This window comes from Mustela nigripes, chromosome 10 (genome assembly GCF_022355385.1).
Source record: "Mustela nigripes isolate SB6536 chromosome 10, MUSNIG.SB6536, whole genome shotgun sequence".
In the NCBI taxonomy this organism is placed as follows: domain Eukaryota; kingdom Metazoa; phylum Chordata; class Mammalia; order Carnivora; family Mustelidae; genus Mustela; species Mustela nigripes.
Window position 1 is genome coordinate 1,798,487 of NC_081566.1, and position 21,411 is coordinate 1,819,897.

The window sequence follows — 21,411 nt, forward strand, 5'->3', positions numbered from 1 at the left end:
ATGCTTTTGCCTAAGAATCAAGAATTACACCGATTACCTCACTCTACAGATACAAAGCATCATGAAAATCAAAATTAGTGTTACTCTTATTGATGGGCAATATCAAAAATCAGAATTCCCCATCTAATGTGGATCCTCATGATTTCTCATATTTTTTTTTAATGGAGAAAGTTTGTTTTCCTCCTCTGAAATTCTAGTAGTCAGTGAGGATGGAAAGAATAGGGTCCACATACCGACACATTGCGGTGGCTCACTCGTCCAGACTCCAGAAGCCAAACATTCCAGCTTGCTGGGCCCATTTAGTTCGTACCCTTCTGTGCAGTGGAACCTGCACTCTGAAGTGAAGGAGAAGTTTCCCAGAGGGTGGCTGCAGTTCATGAATGCTTGCGGAGGGAGATCGAGATCCCCACACTCTCTGACTGTGGGGACAAAATATTGATTTTCTTTCTCACTGCAGGTTTAAAGACAATGTCAGGTTTGCTAGACATTGGAAGCTATTTGTATAACCCTCTGAATCCCATCTCTCTGGGCTTCTAACCCAACCTGGTCCTCTTTACTTGGTGCTTTGGTATTGGCTGCATCTTGGGAAATAATCAGTCTTTCACCGGTTTTTATCAAATGAGCAATATCAGCCTTTGCTTTGCTTTCTTTATGTTTCTTTTACCCTTTAGGATTTTATGAGCCAATGTTCCAAGAAGGAAATGTTTTCCCCAGAGTGTATGTCTTGGGACAGTTGGAGTGGGGCAGACTCACAGATCATGGAGGGGGCCAGGGCTAGCCTTTACTCACTGGTGAGTCTCCAACATGATTCTTTCCCTGGAACCACCTCCAGCACAAGACCAACGACCACAATAATATCAATAAAAGAGTGGCCTCACCATATTCACATTCTGGCCCATAGAATCCGGGGAAGCAGGAGCAGGTGTAGTTCCCGATGGTCTCGATGCACTCTCCTTGCTTGCTGCACGACATGTCCTGGCAGGAGGCTGCATGGATTCAGAAGGACCAGAATCATGGGCATTCCCAGAAGGCATGAAGAAAAGCGGGGTTATTCCCCAGGCCACAGACTCAGCCCCTCTTGGGTTAGACTGAGCTGGCCAAACAACAGAAAATGACCGTGTCCTCTGTTGGGCCAGCCTGGCCCCTGTGAAGGACATTGTAGGAACCCACCAGAGCATTGCCTGGCTTCCATTTTAGGCTGAGCTAAGTGTTTCCTAAGGAGGAATGGCTATGTGAGGCAGAGAGACAAAGAGCCACCAACAGATGTGTAGACAGAGACACTCCTCTATGTGGTATGAAATAGGTTGTGGCTTTTAACCAAGAATATTCTTAGAGTTGTATTACAGAAACCCCTGTGACAGTGCAGCGTAAAGTTTAGGAAGCAGATGTGGGCAGCCACACACACGTGATCAGAATCCTGGCTCTGTTGCCTACTATTAAGGGACTCAGACAAGTTACTTCTCTGAAGCCAACCTGCACAAGATCAGGGCCAAAGCCCTTCCAGCCTTTTGTTCCTTTCAAATCTGCAGCCAGCATCACATGGTGGAGGAGCAGAGGAACAAACGAAACGCTAAGACCTCCTTGTGGCACATAACAGTTTCGTCAAGAGGTGTTTCCCAGGTCTCAGGATACCAGGCTTAGGTGTGGAGAGCATGACTGGCCAGCCAGGCCCATCTCAGTAAGTCTGAGCGTAGATGGGCTGGAGTTTCTTTCCTGCAGGGGGCTCTTGGGGATGGACTCTGCACTAGGCACCTGATGGAGGGTTGGCATTAGAATCAGTACTCTCAAAGCACGGAGAATGTCTTTACTGATGAGGTCACAGGTGGGGGCAAGGTCTGAGACTAGACTCTTTTCTGGTGGTGTTTCCTCAGCACCGAGCTGTGGCCACATGTGGTCCACTTTGGGGTCCATTACAAGAGAAAACTCATATGTCACATAGAGGGTTATACTAGATGACCTCTACATTCCCTCACAACTCTGAGATGTGAAAATTCTAGAAGTCATGCAGATTCCACAGGAGGACGTCCCTAAGGCAGCCGGCAAGTGTGGTGAAGCTGCACAGGGGCACTAGAAAGGGTTCCAAGGAACGGGAAGATGCAGGGGAAGCAGCAGCCACTAGATACTGGACAGATGTTTGGTCCACATCTTCCCTCCTATCGCCGCGACCTCACCCGGCTTCCCTGTCTGTCCTGTGCTCGTAGAGCACGCACATTCTGTTCCGATTGTAGCTTCCTCAGGACCTCAGAATGCTATACATGAGAAAACAGTCCCAGGTCTGTCCTTTACTCCACTTCAAGGAATCAGGCAGGTCAGAAATCGTCTATAACTTTGAATCCTCAGGAAAGGACATAATGATGATTCACTGAATGAATCTTTTTTTTTTTTTTCCCTCCTGATAAGCTGTTGTGAGATGTAACAATCCTGACATTTAGAGAAGTGGTCCAACTTAATTTCTTGTTGCAGACGACATGTCGGCTTCTCATCTGTTTCCTACAGAGAGCTGATGGTTCCCTACACCCTTTCCAGCTTGGGTGGCAAAAACATGCCACGCAGGATAGTGGCTGCCTAGAGTGTTGTGTTTGGTGGAGCCAGAAACTCGACTGTGCGGCAAAATTGCAGCCATTAGCCATGTCCCCCGTTCCTGAAGGTTAGAGGAGAGGTATCACGCCCGACCGTAGCTTTTAATCGCTTTCCTTCCTTGGGATTTTTTTGCAGTTTACTGGGGAAGGTGATCTTGGAGTGAGGGATGTTGAAGGTTGGGCAGGGAGGGGAGCAGTGGCGAGCTGGAAACATCTACGGGCAACAAGAGAACCTTACAGGGACCGTTCCAGGGAGGCCCGACCCAGGGAGTTAGGGAGCTGGCCGGGAGGCAGCAGGAAGCACGGAGATTCTGGTCGTGTTCGTCCTGGCCTACAAAGAACAGGCCGTGATTGTTTACATTCATAAATGTGTTAATTCGTCGATAAATTATTTATAAAATGAGACCCAACTGCAGGGCAATGCACTTACGGATACGTTTTCCCTCGGATGGGAGCTGGACAGGAGAAGAGAGAAACAGGAGAGGAGGAGGAGTTCTGAGGGGAGTGTTTACGATTCCCAGAATTTCTCTATTTATTACTTGGTTTCGCTGTTTAAGTTCCATCAGTGAACACGTGATACATCATTAGCTCCTGACGTAGTGTTCAACGGCTCCTGAGGCGCCGTAACAGCCCGCGCTCCTCGCCACACGTGCGCTCCTTAACACCCATCCCCCCACCCCTCTCCCCTCCGCAGCCCTCAGTTCGGCTCCGGGAGCCCCGAGTCTCTCTCGGTTCGTCTCCGTCTATGGTTTCCTCCCATTCAGCCACCCTCCCCCCACCCGTGGCCCCCGCGCCATTCCTTACATTCCGCGCAGGAGGGAAACCCCGTGGTAACTGCTTCTCCGCGTGACTTCCTTCACTCAGCCTAACCCCTCTGGGCCCGGCCGCGTCGGTTTTAGAACGGCCGCGGCGGAGGGCGGCTCTTTTGCAAGAAGCAGCGTCAGAGCGCTGGGGACCGGGCGGCCCCGGGCCGTGGTCTCCGCGCAGCCGCAGCGTGGGGGAGGCGCGTGAGGCAGCCCGGCGGGTCTGTGAGGACGACGCGCGAGCGCGCGACTGAGAAGGCCGAGCCACGGCGCGTGCGCTCTCCCGGAAGCAGACACAGCCCGTCACCCCTCCCCGCGCCGCACCCCGCCCCCACCGTCCAGCACCCGCGCACGCGCGCTGCTGAAGGGAAGCGGTAACACGCGGTGTCCGTCCCGGCCTCGTGCTGGCTCCTGAGAACGGGGGGCGGAGGGCACGGCGGCGCTCGTGGCTACACAACACCCGCTTTGGATCAAGAGTTTGGAACCGGCTCCGCCGTGTGGCTCGGAACCCCGCGCGCGCTCCTCACTAGCCCGAGCCTTTGTCTCGTCAGCGACCTGAGGGAACCAGAGGGTCCGGCTGACGAGGTTCGCCCCAGGACTGGACCCGGCGGACGGCCCAGCCCCGAACCGACCGCAGGGCCCGCGCCGCACGGATGGGCCGGCGGCCGTGCAGCCGCGGCTCCGGGCCGTGGCGCAGCGCCTCTCCGCGTCTCCTCGGGCAGCGAGGGGCAAGAAAGCGCTGGACGTCGGTTCGGGGACACGAGACCGCCTGGGCACAATGAGGCAGTGGGTCCAGCGACCCAGAAACGACGGTGAAATTCGAGTCTCAAAAACCCGGTTCCTGTCCTCCCCGTCGTCCGTGCCTCGGGCCGCTCAGTGCCGGGCCTGCCGTGGCTGGTTCTCTGCTGTCGCAGCCCCGACTCTGCGACCGCGTGACCGACCCGGGGGACGCGCCGCCGCGAGCGAGCCGGGCGCGGGCTCTCACCTGCGTAGCACAGCGCGCGCTTCCGCTTCCCGCACGGCTCGTCGTTCCACTGGCCCGGGGCCGACGCGCTCTTGATGTAGATCTCCACGCAGTCCTGGTTGTTCTTCTTGTTGTTGGGCTCGTGGTCGGCCCAGTTCGCCGCCGCCTCGGTGAGGGGCTGTTTGGTTCCCACCCACGTCCATGTCTCGCCGACCTTCCGGATCCCGATCCAGTAGTACGAGCTGGAGTACGGTATGACCTCATTGAGGTGAGCGATTTCCTTTTTATTCTGGATGGCCACTAAGTCCGTGTAGTGCTTCTGGCAGAACACCCGCGAGTAGTTCCAGGAATACGCTTTTGTGCTGTAGTGGTAGGTCCACGCCGCCACTTCTTCCTGCTTTATTAAGTCTGAGGAGAGAGAGGGATGGCCAGGTTAGCGCCCTGACCCCGCACAGTTCCTGAGCGTGAAGACAATCCCGCGTGGCTCCGAAGAGCTTCCGACCGCAGGGCCTAAAACAGGACTCTTCCCTGTCTGACCTAGTTGTTCTGAGGAAGAACACGAGTTTCCATCTTTCATCTAAAAAGATACCCATGGGGCGCCCGGGTGGCTCAGTGGGTTAAGCCGCTGCCTTCGGCTCAGGTCATGATCTCAGGATCCTGGGATCGAGCCCCACATCGGGCTCTCTGCTCAGCGGGGAGCCTGCTTCCCTCTCTCTCTCTCTCTCACTGCCTGCCTCTCCATCTTACTGTGATTTCTCTCTGTCAAAAAAAAAAAATCTTTAAAAATATACCCATGAAGTCAGAATGGGAAATTGTATTCTGAGGACCCTGAGGATTAGAAATTTGTAGTCACAGTGATAACAGACTTGGGCTGTCTCATCGTCTCCTCCTTTTATAAGTGGGGCAGACGTATTAACTAATTTGCCCAATTTAAGTGACACACAAAATGGCTCGGTGGCTCCTTTTGCTCTACAGATTCTACCTCCTCACCTGTAAAATAAGATGTTGTATGACCTGGAGCCTGCCTGCTGGCCCAGCCTCATCACCCACCATATTTACCTTCTTAGCAGATAGACTCCCACTCTGTGCCTTTGCAGTGCTCTTCCTGCTATTCCAGCTGCCCTCCCCACGTGGGCCTGCAGAATGGGCCTCCCCATACTTTCCAGGACTCGCCCAGGTAGGCTCGCTGCCCCTTCCTCCAGGCTCCTGCTGCACCTTATCTCTGCCTCTACCACCCTTATCACTGGGTGTGGGAATGTCTCTTCCTGTGACGGCAAGATTAGGAATCCTGGTAGTGCTCTGTTTTCATCTCTGGGTCCCTTACACCAAGCACAGAGCGTGGCACCTCACAGGTGTCCCAGAAATACTTGTTGAGTGAAACACAACGTGTTTGTGACCCAGGCAGGTCACAAATCAAGTCTCCTGACCTGCAGTCTCACAGTCATTCCGCCGCTCTTGACTGTTTCTCTCTGATAAATTATGCTGTGTCCTCCACTTCCGCTCACTCACGTGTTAAAACAAGCCTTTTAAGATATGTTTGTGATATTAAATGAAATAAGGGGTGTGCCCTTCAAAAGTGTAAGGGGCACTCTGAGGGAAGATAATATTTTTGTAGCCAGTGGGAACTCACCGGGGCCAGAAGAGGCCAGATCCCATGTGAAGAAGTGTACAGGGCAGGCAATCAGCCCGGGAAGTGGCCGTCTTTCCTGTTTATAGAGGCTCATTCCTACTCAACCCTGTCCTCTGCTGCTGGCATGATGGTCATGCTGGTCTCTCCCTCACTGACTCCTCTATTGCAGTGCTTTGCCCTAAAACTTTATTCTGGTGTCACCACGGCTGCAATATTGACCTCCATGGAGATTAGGCAGTTTTACCTCAATCAGCCCCTTCTTCCATAATAACATATTCAAAACTATGTTTTACAGTTGTAGTGGTTTAAGTAAATACATCTATGAATACTGTATACTAAGACATTTTTGTGAGTCCCTAATGGTGCTGTGGACCAGTGTCTGCTGGGCCTAATGGATAATTGGTCCTGGAGATGTTCATTTCAGTTTTTCCAGAGTTTTTCCAGAAGTGTGATGGTGTTGGGTGCATTTTTTCCCCAGGCATTTGGGTGAGAAGAGTATTTCCATGCCTCACAACAACTGGCTACCATCCTTAACTTCTCCTACTTGGAGAAGGTCCCCTCCTTACTCAGGGCCAGATGAAGGGTTAACATAAAGTTTACCAAAGATCAGGGCACTGAACCAAAGGAGCTGGGCTGTTCTGCGGACCACTCTGTGAAATCTCCAGTTCCAGATGGCTTTTAGGCAGCTGGCCTGAAACAAGAAAAGAAAACTTCTTTTTAGGATTGATGTGAAATCAATGAAGCCAAAAAAAAATTCTTGTCCATAATCAGTATATTGAGTTATAATCCTCCCTGTTTCCAGTGAGGGTGGAGGTTCAAGCCCTCTGCCTCCTTCTTGTTTCTCACTGCTCTGCTTCCGAGTTGTACCCTGCACCATAGCCGAGGACAGAACTTGTTTCTTCTTTCATTCAAGATATTTGTCAAGTAACTACTCTGTGCAACTAATATTTTTTGTTTATGGTACATTCTGTAATATGCACATAAGAAAAAGATTGTCATTGTTATTATGCAATAATCTCCCTTTAAGAACTAGTATGCCACACCCTAAAGTACTAGGAAGTTGCACACAGACTCCCTGACTGACCTGTGCTTTGATGCCTGGGGCAGCAGTGAATTATCCTGTGCTACACCATCTACTCTGTGTTATTGATCTATGTTTTATCTTCTTGCTTGTCAATTTCAGCCTATGTCCACAGTATTATTCAATAAGTAATATATATGCATAACGCATATATAATAAACTTACTCCCTTTGGATCAATAGCAAGTGTTATTTCTAATTAGTTCCCTTCTGTTGGGATTTCATCAGATCTGTTAACATTTTCAAAATGTTGTTAGGCAAGGGGAGGAGCAAGATGGCAGAGGAGTTGGAAACCTACATTTCATCTGGCCCCAGGAGTTCAGATAGACAGTTACCAAACCATCCTTAACACCTACAAACTCAATGGAAGATTGATGAGAAGAGGAGCAGCAATTCCATGAACAGAAAAGCGACCACTTTCTGGAAGGTCGGATGTGCAGAGAAGTGAACCCAAAGAGATATAGGGGAAGACAGACCGGGGGCGGGGGGGTTCTCCATCAGCCACTTACCGGCAGGTGAGAGAGCAGCGGGGCCTGATATTGGAACGTTTAGAAGTCTGCTCCATGGAGGGACATCGCTCCGGAGGCTAAGCGGGGGGGTAGAACCCTCGCGGGGACTGTGTGGTCTCAGCTCCCTCAGGGTTACAGGAAGACCCGGCGTGTCCAAGTGTGGCAGAGCTCCCGGGTATCAGAGCGGGGAAGTTGGGGGCAGAGACAGAGCCAAGGAGGGGGCTTTCAGCTCAGGGTTGCCATAAACCCTGACCTGAGGCACATTCGGACACTGGTCTTCGAGCAGAGACCTCACAAATGGTAGATCGGGGAGACCCTCCACCCTTTCTTCTCTGGAAGAAGTGGCGGGGGAGCGCGGCAGGAATCTGCTAGGTTTGGAGACTCCAAACAGGGCCATGCACCAGAGATAGAGATGCTTGGTCACAAGCCGGAGGAGCTCAGAGCACGGCCGGAGACCAGGGAGACGGGAGGAACTGACGGCTTTTCTCTCAGGTTGCACTGAGGAGCCGGGCACCTCCTGCCAGAGACTGGGTGGCTGCCATCTTCATTCCCGTCCTCCAAAGCCAGAGGGAAAGCACTCAGGGAACAAAAAGCTCTGAGCACGACCTAGAACACATCGCTTAGCTCGGCCCCTGGCAAGGGCGGTGTGGTTCCGCCTCCAGCAAAGACATTTGAGAATCACAGCAACATGAAATGTGTGTTTCTTTCCTTAAAATTTTGGGATGCAGCTTCTTAGAGACCAAAATCTAGTGTATGGCTTTGTTCTAGCTCCCGCCTGATCACATTCTCTCCTTTTTTTAAAAAATATTTTTTTCTTTCTTTTTTCAACCAACTTCTTATCTCATTAATTCTTTTTAAAAAATCTACTTAAATTTTTATCTTTACAGTCATATTCTATCCATTCTATCCCTTCATCATGTTTACCTTTATTTTTGTATATATGTAAGTTCTTAGTTCTTTAAAATTTGGAGAGGCAGTTTCTTCTAACAGACAAAAATATACCCACAATCAGCTGTGTGGCTCTGTTCTATTCACCAGCCTGAGATAGACACACACATACAACATATATATATATATTTTTTCCCTTTCTTTTCACCCCAGTTTTGAGTCTTTTCTGATTTGTTTAGTATACATTTTTCTGGGGTTGATCTTACCCTTTTAACATTTTGTTCTCTCATTCATCTATTCTCTGGACAAAATGACAAAGTGGAAAAATTCACCTCAAAAAAAAAAAAAAAAAGAGTAAGAGGCTTGAGACCTAATCAATATGGACAGAGAATCCCCCTCAAAGTCAATAAAAATAGGTCAACACCCCATCATCTAATAGTAAAACTTACAAGTCTCAGAGACAGAATGAAAATCCTAACCTAAAAGCAGCTGAGAACAATAGGCCTATAGTATACAATGGTAAAAATATTAGACTGACAGCAGACCTGTCCACAGAGACCTGGCAGGCCAGAAAGGACTGGCATGATATATTGAGAGCACTAAATGAGAAAAACATGCAGCCAAGAATACTACATCCATCTAGGCTATCATTGAAAATAGAAGGAGAGATTAAAAGCTTCCAGGACAGGGGCGCCTGGGCGGCTCAGTGGGTTAAGCCGCTGCCTTCGGCTCAGGTCATGATCTCAGGTTCCTGGGATCGAGCCCCACATCGGGCTCTCTGCTCAGCAGGGAGCCTGCTTCCCTTCCTCTCTCTCTGCCTGCCTCTCTGCCTACTTGTGATCTCTCGCTGTCAAATAAATAAATAAAATCTTTAAAAAAAAAAAAAAAGCTTCCAGGACAAATTAAAACTAAAAGAATTTGCAAACACCAAACCAGCCCTATAGGAAATACTGAAAGGGGTCCTCTTAGCAAAAAAAGAGCCTAAAAGTAGTAGATCAGAAAGGAATAGAGACAATATACAGTAACAGTCACCCTACAGGCAATAACAATGGCACTAGATTCATATCTTTCAATAGTTACCCTGAATGTAAATGGGCTAAATGCCCCAATCAAAAGACACAGGGTATCAGAATAGATTAAAACAACAACAACAACAACAAAAAACAAGACCCATTGATAGGCTATTGGCAAGAAACTCATTTTAGACCCAAAGACACCTCCAGATTTAAAGTGAGAGTGTGGAAACAATTTACCATGCTAATGGACATCAAAAGAAAGCTGGGCTGGCAATCTTTATTTTTTTAAAAGATTTTATTTATTTATTTGACAGACAGTGATTACAAGTAGGCAGAGAAGCAGGCAGAAAGAGGAGGAAGCAGGATCCCCGCTGAGCAGAGAGCCTGATGCGGGGCTTGATCCCAGGACCCTGGGATCATGACCCGAGCCTAAAGCAGAGGCTTTAACCCACTGAACCACCCAGGCGCCTGTGGTGGCAATCTTTAAATCAGATAAATTCAATTTTAAGCCAAGACTATAACAAGAGATGAGGAAGGACACTATGTCGTACTTGGGTCTGCCCAACAAGAAGATCTAACAATTTTAAATATCTATGTCCCTAACATGGGAGCAGCCAATTATATAAACCAATTAATAACAAAATCGAAGAAACACATCGACAATAATACAGTAATAGTAGGGAACTTTAACACTCCCCTCACTGAAATGGACAGATCATCCAAGAAAAAGATCAACAAGAAAATAAAGGCCTTAAATGACACACTGGACCAGATGGACATCACAGATCCATTCAGAACATTCCATCCTAAAGCAACAGAATACACATTCTTCCCTAGTGCACATGGAACATTCTACAGAATAGATCACATCCTGGGTCACAAATCAGGTCTCAACTGGTACCAAAATGAATTATTTGGACTTCAAGATAAAAAACTTTTGCACAGCAAAGGAAAGAGTCAACAAAACCAAAAGACAACCGACAGAATAAGAGAAGATATGTGTAAATGACATATCAGATAAAGGGCTAGTATCCAAAATCTATAAAGAACTTATCAAACTCAACACCCAAAGGACAAATAATCCAGTCAAGAAATGGGCAGAAGACATGAACAGACATTTCTGCAAAGAAGACATCCAAATGGCCAACAGACATATGAAAGAGTGCTTCACATCACTCAGCATCAAGGAAATACAAATCAAAATCACAGTGAGATACCACCTTACACCAGTCAGACTGGCTAAAATTAGCAAGTCAGGAAACAACAGGTGTTGGTGAGGATGTGGAGAAAGGGGAACCCTCCTACACTGTTGGTGGGAATGCAAGCTGGTGCAGCCACTCTGGAAAGCAGCATGGAGGTTTCTCAAAAAGTTAAAAATAGAGCTACCCTATGACCCAGCAATTGCACTACTGGGTATTTACCCTAAAGATACAAATGTAGTGATCTGAAGGGGCACATGCACCTGAATGTTTATAGCAGCAATGTCCACAATAGCCAAACAATGGAAAGAGTCTAGATGTCCATCAACAGATGCATGGATAAAGAAGTTGTGGTATATATACACAATGGAATACTATGCAGCCTTCAAAAGAAATGAAATTTTGCCTTTTGCAACTACGTGGATGGAACTAGAGGGTATTTTGCTGAGTGAAATAAGTCAATCAGAGAAAAACAATTATATGATCTCACTGATAAGGTAATTTGAGAAACCATAAGAGACTCTTAATGTCACAAAACAAACTGAGGGGGGCTGGGGGAAGTGGGGTAGGGATAGGGAAGCTGGGTGATGGACATTGGGGAGGGTATGTTCTATGGTCTGTGCTGTGAAGTGTATAAACCTGGCGATTCACAGACCTGTACCCCTGTATGTTTAAAAATTTTTTTAAATTTTTACAAAAAAGGGCAATTTGAGAAACAAGACAGAGGAGGGAAAAATGAAATAAGATGAAACTACAGATGGAGATAATCCATATGAGACTCTCAATTTCAGGAAACGAACTGCAAGTTGCTGGAGGGGAGGGCTGTGAGAGGGATAGAGTAACTGGGTGATGGACACTGGGGAGGGTATGTGCTATGATCAGTGCTGTGAATTGTGTAAGACTGATGAATCACAGATCTGTACCCCTGAAATAAAAAATACATTATATGTTAATTGGAAAAAATTAAATGAGATAATGGAAAAGAAAAAAGTAAGACATAGTGATCAAGTAAAGACTTTAAGCTTAAAATTGTACTTTATTAGGTTAAAATTCTGCAAAGAAAGTGGAATACAAATAGTTATGAGAGGAGAGAAAAGAAATAATATAAAATTTCTTACTATCTGGAACTTACTTATGTTTTTTTTAAGTGGTGAGGGTTATTAGATCACTACAGTATTTACTTCCACTGAAATGAATATTAAGAAATGATGTGACATCTATTTATTATAAAAGGCTAATATTTACAATGTATTAGACATCCCCTCCGTTATAAGTTTAAAACTTAATGATCAAAGAAGTTAGCTTTCTACTTAAAAAGGTGTGAGAGTTTACACAACTTTCCAAAATTCTTTCAGAGGCACAAGCAGCAAAAGCATTACTGCTGAAAAACACCATCATGCAGATTTCATGAAGGGGACCCCAGTATTCACCTTTGAACGTGAGCTGGGTTCCCCTAATATTCACCTTTGAATGTGTGCTGGGTTCCCCCTATATTCACCTTTGAACATGCGCTGGGTTCCTTCTCCAGTAGACTGGAGGAGTATAGTATTTTTGATCTAGTGGTCCTCCCCATGGGCCCTTTGGAAGTGTTTGTTTCCCTGTACATTTCTCTGTCGAGCATTTCTAGAGGGTCCTCTGACTTAAGGGAATGTTCAAGGGAGTGTGTGGGAGGCTGATCAGGGGAGGCTGCTGCTTCACTGTCCATGCCTGACTCCAGCCACTATCCCAAAAGAGCTGTTTCACATTTTATTTATTTTTTTTTTAAGACTTTACCCATCCATTTGACAGAGATCACAAGTAGGCAGAGAGGCAGGCAGAGAGAGAGAGGAGGAAGCAGGTTCCCCACTGAGCAGAGAGCCCGACGTGGGACTCGATCCCAGGACCCTGAGATCATGACCCGAGCTGAAGGCAGTGGCCTAACCCACTGAGCCACCCAGGCGCCCCAGCTGTTTCACATTTTAACTAGCTTGTTTAAATGTTGAAATATGGTTCAAACAGAACTGAGAGAGAAAGAGAGTTTTTAAACATTTTAAGGTTTTCAAGGTGGATGTTGGGTTAACATAATGATTCTTATTCTTGCAGAACATTTGAATTCCTTTGAAAGATTGATAAAAGCACTGGTCAGGATTCTTCAAAAAATGCACAGCTGTAATTTGTTTTTAGACAATTTCAGACAGTTCATGGACAGTCCACATGTCCATGTTTAGTGGACTGCGAGTCCAAATCTCTGTGAACTTTAAGGCAACGGAGTAAGTCACTGGCAACAGACAAATGTTTTGTGTGTGAGCATAGAGAATGGATGATGCCTGAGAATCTTCCTTTGACTGGTCATTTTCCTCTGAAATTTCTCTGGGGTGGGCAGGCTTTCTCACCTCTGTTCCTGGTCTACACTGTCATCTTCAGCTCTAAGATCCTGGAGATTTTAAGGGCTGTTTCCATGTGTTATTGAGCTAGTTAAGTGTTGAAACAAGAGCAAATGTCTCTAAGAGAAACGGACATGGGTCTGCTAATCTGTAATGTTCTCTGGCTGTCGGCTTCAAACTGGAAGTCACTGGGAAACAGTCTGTGACTAGGTCATTATAATCATATCCTGTACCCTTGTAAACCTTTATTAAAGCTGCTTTACACTATAGTTCTCTTTAATTTTACTTTTCCTAAGAACTGAAAAAAATGGAATGAGGAGAGGGGCAGGGACAAAGTGCCAGACCAAGTGTTTTTTCCCTTGTCCTCACTTTGCTTAGGAAGAAGTATTGGATGCCAGCAGGAGTCCCATGGCTGCCAACGTGGAGGGTGGCTTGCAAAGTGGGCAGAAGTGGTGCCATGGGAAGGAATTCTGTTCCCCTGTCTACATTGTAGACCACAGCTTTGCACTTCTAAAGGCAGAATCGACAATATGACCCCCCCTCCCCCGCTGGGACTGTTTGCCTTCTGCCCCAATCCTGATCTCTCTCCTTCCTCTATGGTTCAGGTTCTTGAACTTTCTACTTTCCCTTTATTCTCCAGCCTCCTCCAACCACCAGCCCATGAAACTGCTTTTGCTAACTTTACCACTGAAACCCTAATTACCAAACCCAGTGAACATTTTCCCTTCATATCTTCCTTGACCTTTCTCCACCAATAAATACTACTGAATACTTCCTTTTATTGAAAATGCTTCCGTTGTTTCTCTTGACTCTTATCTGACATCTTGAGCAATTTTGATGCGTCTTCCTCTGAATGTATGTCAGCCCACTGCTTGCCCTTGTAGAGATAGAGACTTCCCTAGGTTCCTGCCTCCATGACCCTATTCTCTTATCACTCCTCTGCTTTCTTGAGGTCTTCTTCTGGTCATCCGTGTGCCAGATGGCCCGCAGGCAGCATCTCCACCCCTGACTTCCCTCCTGAGCGTGACATCGGCAGTCCAAGCGCAAAGCAAGCCTGTGTGTGCAGAGTCAGAAGGTGCTGCTGGCAGACACTTCTCAAGGCCAAGATAACTTAGGTCTGAATCTCAGCGATAGTAGAAAGCAGACGCGTAATGCTTAATAAATATTTTATGAATGAGTGAGCAAATAAATTGAAGAACAAAGGCAGAGGAATGACTGAAGGTAAGACAAGTGGGTTCTGAGTAAGAAAACACTGAAAAAAATATGTGATGGTTATAACTCCGTATCAAAAGGCTACAGCAGTGGTTGTATCAAATTTAAAAGTATATTATGATGAGGCAGAAGAGCCCAAGAAAGCTGTGCAAAAAAAAAAAAAAAATGATCTTGGTACTTTGTGTCACTCTATTTGGGTGTGAGAGAAGCAAGGGGCATGATGGCTCACATCCTGTGTGAGGGAACAATGAGTAGGACTCACTCTCTTAACACTGTACGGGTAAGACAGAAGGATGTGTGGAGAAGTGGGAAAACCTGCGATTGTGACAGTGGGTGGTGTGTTTCAGGAAAGCCCAGAAGGGCGTCAAATAGCAGCAGCTCTTAGAAGTTGGGGACGAGAAAGCAGATTTCCACCCAACCCTCTGGAGAGAGTGTGGCTCTCAGGAAGACTTTAGCACTCAAAGGGGCTCTTAGAAGAGAAATAGGTTCTTACTAGCAGTCAGTCTCCCTGGCCTGAACCCCGTGACCCTGAAGTCCTTTGGGCCATGAAGGGAAGACAAAGGCTCTCTCTCCTTTATCCAAACCCTTCACACCAACCTGTCATCAAATCATACTGACCTTACCTTCGGACCAGATATCTGGGCTTTCTCCAGATTTCCCATTTCCGCTAAGGTACTAGAGCAGACATAATTCTTTCACTTCTTGCACATTTTCTATCTGGCCTCGCCTCAAGTTGCTACCTTCAAGTTATCCATCTTCAATTCTTTCTCTATAATGAAGTCAGAATCATTCCTAACACACAAACCTGATCGTATCACTTTACTACCTAAAGTCCATCAGCTGTTCCCATTCCTTGAGCAACAAATACAGACCCTTCAAGATGACGCAGGTAAGACCCTTCAAAACATGGTCTCTTCCTTTTGTCTAGTCTCCTCTCCTGCCGTTAACTTTCAGTTTACTCACCATCCACACAATTCAACTATGCATTTATAAAAAACATCTTGTCATTTCCAGAATGTACTATATGTGCCCTCTGTTCTCCTAATTGCCCAGAGCACCGTCTCCTTCTCTGTGTGCCTAGTGCTATAAATCCAAAAATCTCCTCCTGAAAGGAGCCTTTTCTATCACCAGAGTCACCGCCCCCACCAAGACAGGTGCTCCCTGTTATTCCCTGTTCTTTCCCATTGCTTATTTCAGTAGCTATTAATTTATCAAAGGCCTAAATGTGTCAGGTACTCTTTGAGGCACTGGCACTAAGATGGTAGAAACGGACATCATTCCTGTCCTCATGGAATATACAATGTACTGAGGAAGACGGACAATGACATGCCAATAAATACAGAACAGTTCATAACAGATAAAGGTGAAACCTGGGAGCTAGTGGTACACGCTAGGTTGAGAATTAAAGTGGGATAGAGGGACTGGTGGTTACCTTGGGCAGATCTCTCTAAGGAGGTCATTTTTTTTTTTTTAAGATTTTATTTATTTGACAGAGACACAGCAAGAGAGGGGAACACAAGCAGGGGGAATGGGAGAGGGGGAAGCAGGCTTCTCGCTGAGCAGGGAGCCCGATGTGGGGCTCGATCCCAAGATCCTGGGATCATGAGCAGAGCTGAAGGCAGACACTTAATGATTGAGCCACCCAGAAGCCCCTAAGGAGGTCATTTTTAACTGAAAGCAGAAGGGTCAGAAGAAGCCAGGCAGGGAGAAGCAAGAAGAAGGGAATTAAAGATGGAACGAAAAGCTGGTGTGAAGGCTTTGGGTGGCAGCGAAGTGCGGAGCGTACACTGCGTTATCCGCTGGATAACGGAATGAGCTGGAACGGAATGAGCAGTGGGAAGAGAGGACCACGAAGCTGGTGACAGATCATTCCGGGCCTTTGGGAACTAAAACAAGGGGATGAGCTTTTGTTCTACATGCAAAGAGCAGTAGCCTGGGGAGGGAGGTGTGGATTTTAATAGAGGCTATGATGTCGTCTGATTGCTGTCGAAAACTGGGAGAGCCTGGGGATTAATTGAAAAGGGATTTTTGATGAGGGTGAGAAAAGGGAGCTGAGGGTACAGCACAAGCTCACACACTGGAACCCACCTCTCTGCCAGGGGGCTGTGTGTGACATTCCTCAGGCACGCCTGGCACCCAAGGTCAAAGGAAAGGGGAAACAAAGGGTTAACTGATAAAGATCACAGTCAGCAGGATCAGAGTCTCCATCCATTTGCAACTGTTTTAATGATTTGCAATAAAAAAAAATTCTTCAGAAAGCTATAGACTCAATTCCCTGCAACCCTAACATCACCCTTCCTTCCATAGGACAGAAAATCTTTTATCTGCAGTCACTCCTCGCAGTCCCAGTGTAGGTCTTTCTGCCCACGGGTCCTATCCCCATGCTATAATAAAAACCCTCTTTTGCACTGGAAACATCTCAAGAATTCTTTCATGGTTGCTGGCTCCAACCCCCCCCCCCACCGGCCCCCTCCAAACCACATGAGGTTGGGGCTAGGTCTCATGAGTCTGATGTAATAGCCCAGAAGGGACCTAATGGCCAGGGCTCTGAACAGAGAAGCGTCCTCAGCAGAGGGACTTGAGTATAGTGTATATTTTTTTTAATTTTCTTTTTTTTTTTTCTATTTATTTGACAGACAGAGATCACAAGCAGGCAGAGAGAGGAAGGGAAGCAGACTCCCCGCTGAGCAGAGATCCTGATGCAGGGCTCGATCCCAGGACCCTGGGATCATGACCTGAGCCAAAAACAGAGGCCTTAACCCGCTGAGCAACCTAGGTACCCCAGAGTATAGTGGTTTTGATGAATTTGATGAATTAGCCGCAGAAAGGCTGGGCCTCGCAAAGGGGAAGCTACAATACGAGTCCCAGGGGGAGGGAAAGGGGGTCTGGCTGGGGCCAGGGCCAATGGGAATGCAAAGCAGGGAGGTAGATGTGAGAGTTGTGGAGTGGGCAGAGCTATACACATTGATGGTGGCAAAGTCCAGGTTTCACAAGGCATCACAACTGCCAAAATACTTCCCTGAAGTTTCCGACACTACACAGTGGTGCTGGCATAGCCCAGGTGTTAGTAGCCCCAGCAGCTTAAAGGTAGAAAATGAAGCACAGTGAAAAAAAATAAAAAGAGGTCTCCAGGCCAACAGCAAATTAGAAATAAAAACAGGAAGGAGCCCAGGACATTAACACCAAGAATCCGAGCATGTATTTTAAATTTGACTACCAATCACCATTATTTAGGTTGAATTACTAGCATTAAAAATAAAGTAGCATACCTAATTTTTAAAAGTCCATTAGAGCTTGACAGAGCTACAAGTACAAAGGAATCATTTTGTATTTGACTGTATAAAGTTTCTGTCTGCTTTTCAATCAAAGAAATGAGACACCTAGAAGATAATGTAATAAATGTCGTTCATGAAACCACCATGAGCCTAATTTCCAGGGTCTTTTCTCAGTCTTGTCCATTAAGCAGTAGGTCATTTTTGACTTTTGGAGATTTGATTAAGTTTCCACTTACTTAATTCTGAAGCTACCTATTCTAGGAGCGGGTGGTCAGCCCAGGAGAAGGTGAACCCCGTAGCTACATTCTGAAAAAGAGGTAAAAGAAGAGAAGCCAGATTCACACACACAGGGTTGAGGTTCCTGAATCCCAAGAGCCAAATGTGCCCAGGGCCAAAGGAAGAGGGCTTACTTTTGGAATATGGAAAACAGCTCTAGATTGCAGAGTTCCAGCCCAGTTTCAAGACACTAAGGGAGGTTCTTCTAAGCCTGAAGCACAAGAGGCAATAGAGTAGGGCTCTTAACCTAAGACCCATGTGTGGGTCGGGGAACCCACTGTCCTTGTCCAGAAAGCTTGTGTTTATGAGGACGTTTGCATTTTCATCTGGGATGAAGAGTTGTATTTTTGCTAGAACCCCAAGGAACCCCACGATCCAATGTGTCCACATACTTCTGAAATAGAGGAGGATCCCAGACTGAGTAGAAGGAGGAGATGACTAACTCCTTGTCCATGTAAGTCGACCAGCACAGAGAATGTGTGATATGCAGGAGATGAGACAAAGGCAATCCACATTCTCATGTCATTGGGGTTCAAACTCAGGACAGACTCAAACTCATTCCTGCTTTCCTCACAGTCTCCTTCTCTATTATCCCCAGCACAGAAAATCCCCACTGCAGGTATTTGAAAAGTGTACCGTAGTAAAGCAAAGAGGTGGGGTGAATCATGTATGAATGCTGATTTCTTCTGACATCCCATGGGAAGGGGCTCAAAAACATGGACAGATGGCTCCTTGCTAGCTACAGATGGTAGGGTCTTGGACCCTGGGACTGTGGGAGATATTCCTGGTAAGTCAGGAGTAAAACTGTATGGCTTATCTTTTAATGAGTTCCAAAATACCTACTTTCCCTTGTATCTTTCCTGGATCCCAAACTCCACAAATTTTTTTCTTTTTCACAACAATACTAACTGGCCTTTACTAATCAGTTACCATGTGCCAGCCTCAGATTTAAATGCGTTTCAGTGCAATCTTATTTAATCTTCCCCATGACACTATAGAGTGCTGGAATTTTATCTATTTTACAGATGGAGAAACTGAGTCACTAACAGCATGGAGACTTAAGGCAGAAATGGAAACCATTCGAAGTCTCCATGTTAAGTCCCGGCAGACTCCTAGAGCTCAGAGAGGGAACCGGGAGGGCTGGGATGAGAACACATTCAATCTCAGGTCATCCCAGGGCACCTGCTCTGCCTTGCCTTCAAGCCAGAGAGAAGAGCAGTCCTGGAGAAGGTGATCTAGGCTTTACCAAAATCTGCACCATGAGAGTTTCGGAAGCTCTAAGGAGAAACAGCAGCGTGGAACCAGAGGACAGAAGTACGGATCCCGGCACTGTCGAGCCTAGCAGTGCGGCCGTGCGCGAAACTCCTGTTCTCCATGAGGCTCGGCGGCTTCACTCGTAGCATGGAAAGAGCAGCCTCAACCCCCAAGAATGCTAGAGGCTCCAAAGTGGACAGCAGGTTTGGAGATGCTCGCACTCTAATGGACTGTTCTCCCCAAAGCACCATGACAACTGCCCTTCCCCACCCGCCTGCTTCAGCCTGCATGCCACGTCTCACCCGGTCCCAGATACAGAGAAATGAACTTACCATCTCCTCTGCGCCTGGGCTTCCTCTCGGCCGCCCGCCGAGCCCGGACTTCTTATAGTCTTGCTGCCTCCCCTCAGTGTCAAGCTGTTTAGAAAAGCAACTTCCTATTCAAGTTCCAGAAACTCACCACAGCCCTTCCCATGAAATTAGATGTTGATAATACAGGAGCTGCTGATAATACTTAGCAGCAGTGGTCACCAGGGGTGGGGTGGGGGCAGGAGGTTACCTACTTCCATGCGAAGCTGGTCTGGAGACAGGAGCATGTGTGAATCACTCGTGGACATCCCGGGCTGAGCAGTGCAGGAATAGTGCCCACATGCCCGGGAGTCGAATTTCCTCTTATTATGATACGATCCCCAATTTAAGGTCATACGTTTGGAAAATATGCTCTGTCTTAATCATAACGTCCCCGTGTAAATTTTCCAGTTATTGTGAAATCGCAGTGAATGTTAACAATTCCAGCAGCCTTCTGAGACAAGGAAGCAAAAATAATAACACAAAATAACAAAGTAGGAAAGGAAAAAGCCACTGAGAAAATCCTGGCAAGAGGGGCAGGGTGATTGCTGGGAACGGTCTTGAAATGAAATACAACAGACATGGGTCATTATTAGAAAAGAGCTTCTGCTTCTTGTATCAGAAAGAAAAAGATGTAAAACTGGAAGTTTCGTGGGTGGGAGTAAGTTTCGAGGCTGTGGGCTCAGCGCTGAAGGCTGGGGCTCTGTGGCGAGCTCCCAGAGACCCATGTTGGCTGCACGTCTGTCCCACCTTTTGGCAAATGACCTAAACTCTCTGGCCTCTTTTCTCCAACGGTGAAGCAGAAGGACAGCGCCAGGACTCACCTCACAGGTGGTTGTGCGGCTGAGTGAGTTAATACGGGAGAGCACTGGAAACAGTAACTGGCCCACAGTCAGAACTCAAGCGAAGGGGGCCGCGGTGGCTGCTCTCAGAGCTGTTATCAGCAGAGTCAGATCACGCACTCCGTGTTGAGTCGGAAACCCGACCTCCCGTTTGCCTTCCTGGGGTCGTACCTATGCGGTCCTGCAGGCCATTCTTCATTGCTCCATGAGTGGCCCAGCTTATAAATAGGCATCTTGTGGGTAGAATAAAAATGGAGTAAGATTAAACATGGAAAGATCTGGAAAGAAGTCCAAAGATAACGATGACTTAAGGAGCTTGGGGCTGCATTTGCTTGGAGGAATTTGGGCCCAAGAGGAAGGCATTAATTATGTAGGGTAGGAAGCCTGGGGAAGGAGGTGGCAAGGAAAGAATGATGGCAGGGGAACCTGGGACTCGGGGCGGGGGGGGACAGCTGTCCCCATGCAGTGGCTGGGAGCCCAGCCCCAGGAGCCAGACTGCCGGGCTCTGCCAGCCACCGGTGTGTGCCTTGAGCAACTTACTACCCTCCTTGTGACTCAGTTCCTTCAGCTAGCTTCATAATAAGCAGGGATCACAGGGGCTGCATGGAAGTGATGGCACCACTAATGGTTTATACAGGAAAGGCTCGGAGCGCACCTGCACACACACAGCGTGCGCATGGGGCCAGTTTCCCCCTGAGATTCGCCTCCATTTCCTCTGGGCTTCTTCTCACTCTCCAGACTGTGTAGTTGGCATTGCCTCCTTTTAAAACAATTTCTCCGATGAGTATGAGGGAAGGTGCTCTCTAGACTATAGGTCCCTATTGATAATATGTTTTCAATTGGATAATGTTAAGTTTTAGGGAGTCTGAGGGAAGTTGAGAAGGATTTCTGGGGAGAAGAATGGTGGGAAAACACTTGAGTTTGTTGAAAGGCTGTTCAGGCAGAAAACATGAATACCATTTGCTCCAATGGATATCATCTATACAGAAAATTTAGGTCTTTTCTATTTATGTGGCCATTAAAAATACAATACGATGCCAGTGTAGTAGTTTAATTAGTTTGATTTATGTGTTTCATATGTTTTCTCATCTCTTCATAGTCTACGGGCTCCTCTCCTGCTAGTCTTCCTCTCCTACTGCGTCTAGCAGAGGGCACACAGACACTCAGCAAATAC

General features: G+C 47.1%; 1 protein-coding gene across 2 annotated transcripts in view; it reads right to left on the bottom strand.

Moving 5' to 3' along the window:
- Nucleotides 1-19,685, bottom strand: part of SELP (selectin P) — a 42,631-nt gene extending 22,946 nt beyond the window's left edge. For both annotated transcript variants that reach the window (XM_059412410.1, XM_059412409.1), the window contains exons 1-6: nt 19,611-19,685; nt 19,381-19,464; nt 6,577-6,667; nt 4,368-4,754; nt 879-986; nt 234-419 (exon numbers count right to left, since the gene is read on the bottom strand). In XM_059412410.1, coding sequence (XP_059268393.1) covers nt 234-419; nt 879-986; nt 4,368-4,754; nt 6,577-6,667; nt 19,381-19,464; nt 19,611-19,664 — 910 coding nt within the window. In that variant the 5' untranslated portion in view covers nt 19,665-19,685. The remainder of the gene's footprint in view (nt 1-233; nt 420-878; nt 987-4,367; nt 4,755-6,576; nt 6,668-19,380; nt 19,465-19,610) is intronic.
- Between the last annotated feature and the right edge of the window lie 1,726 nt (nt 19,686-21,411).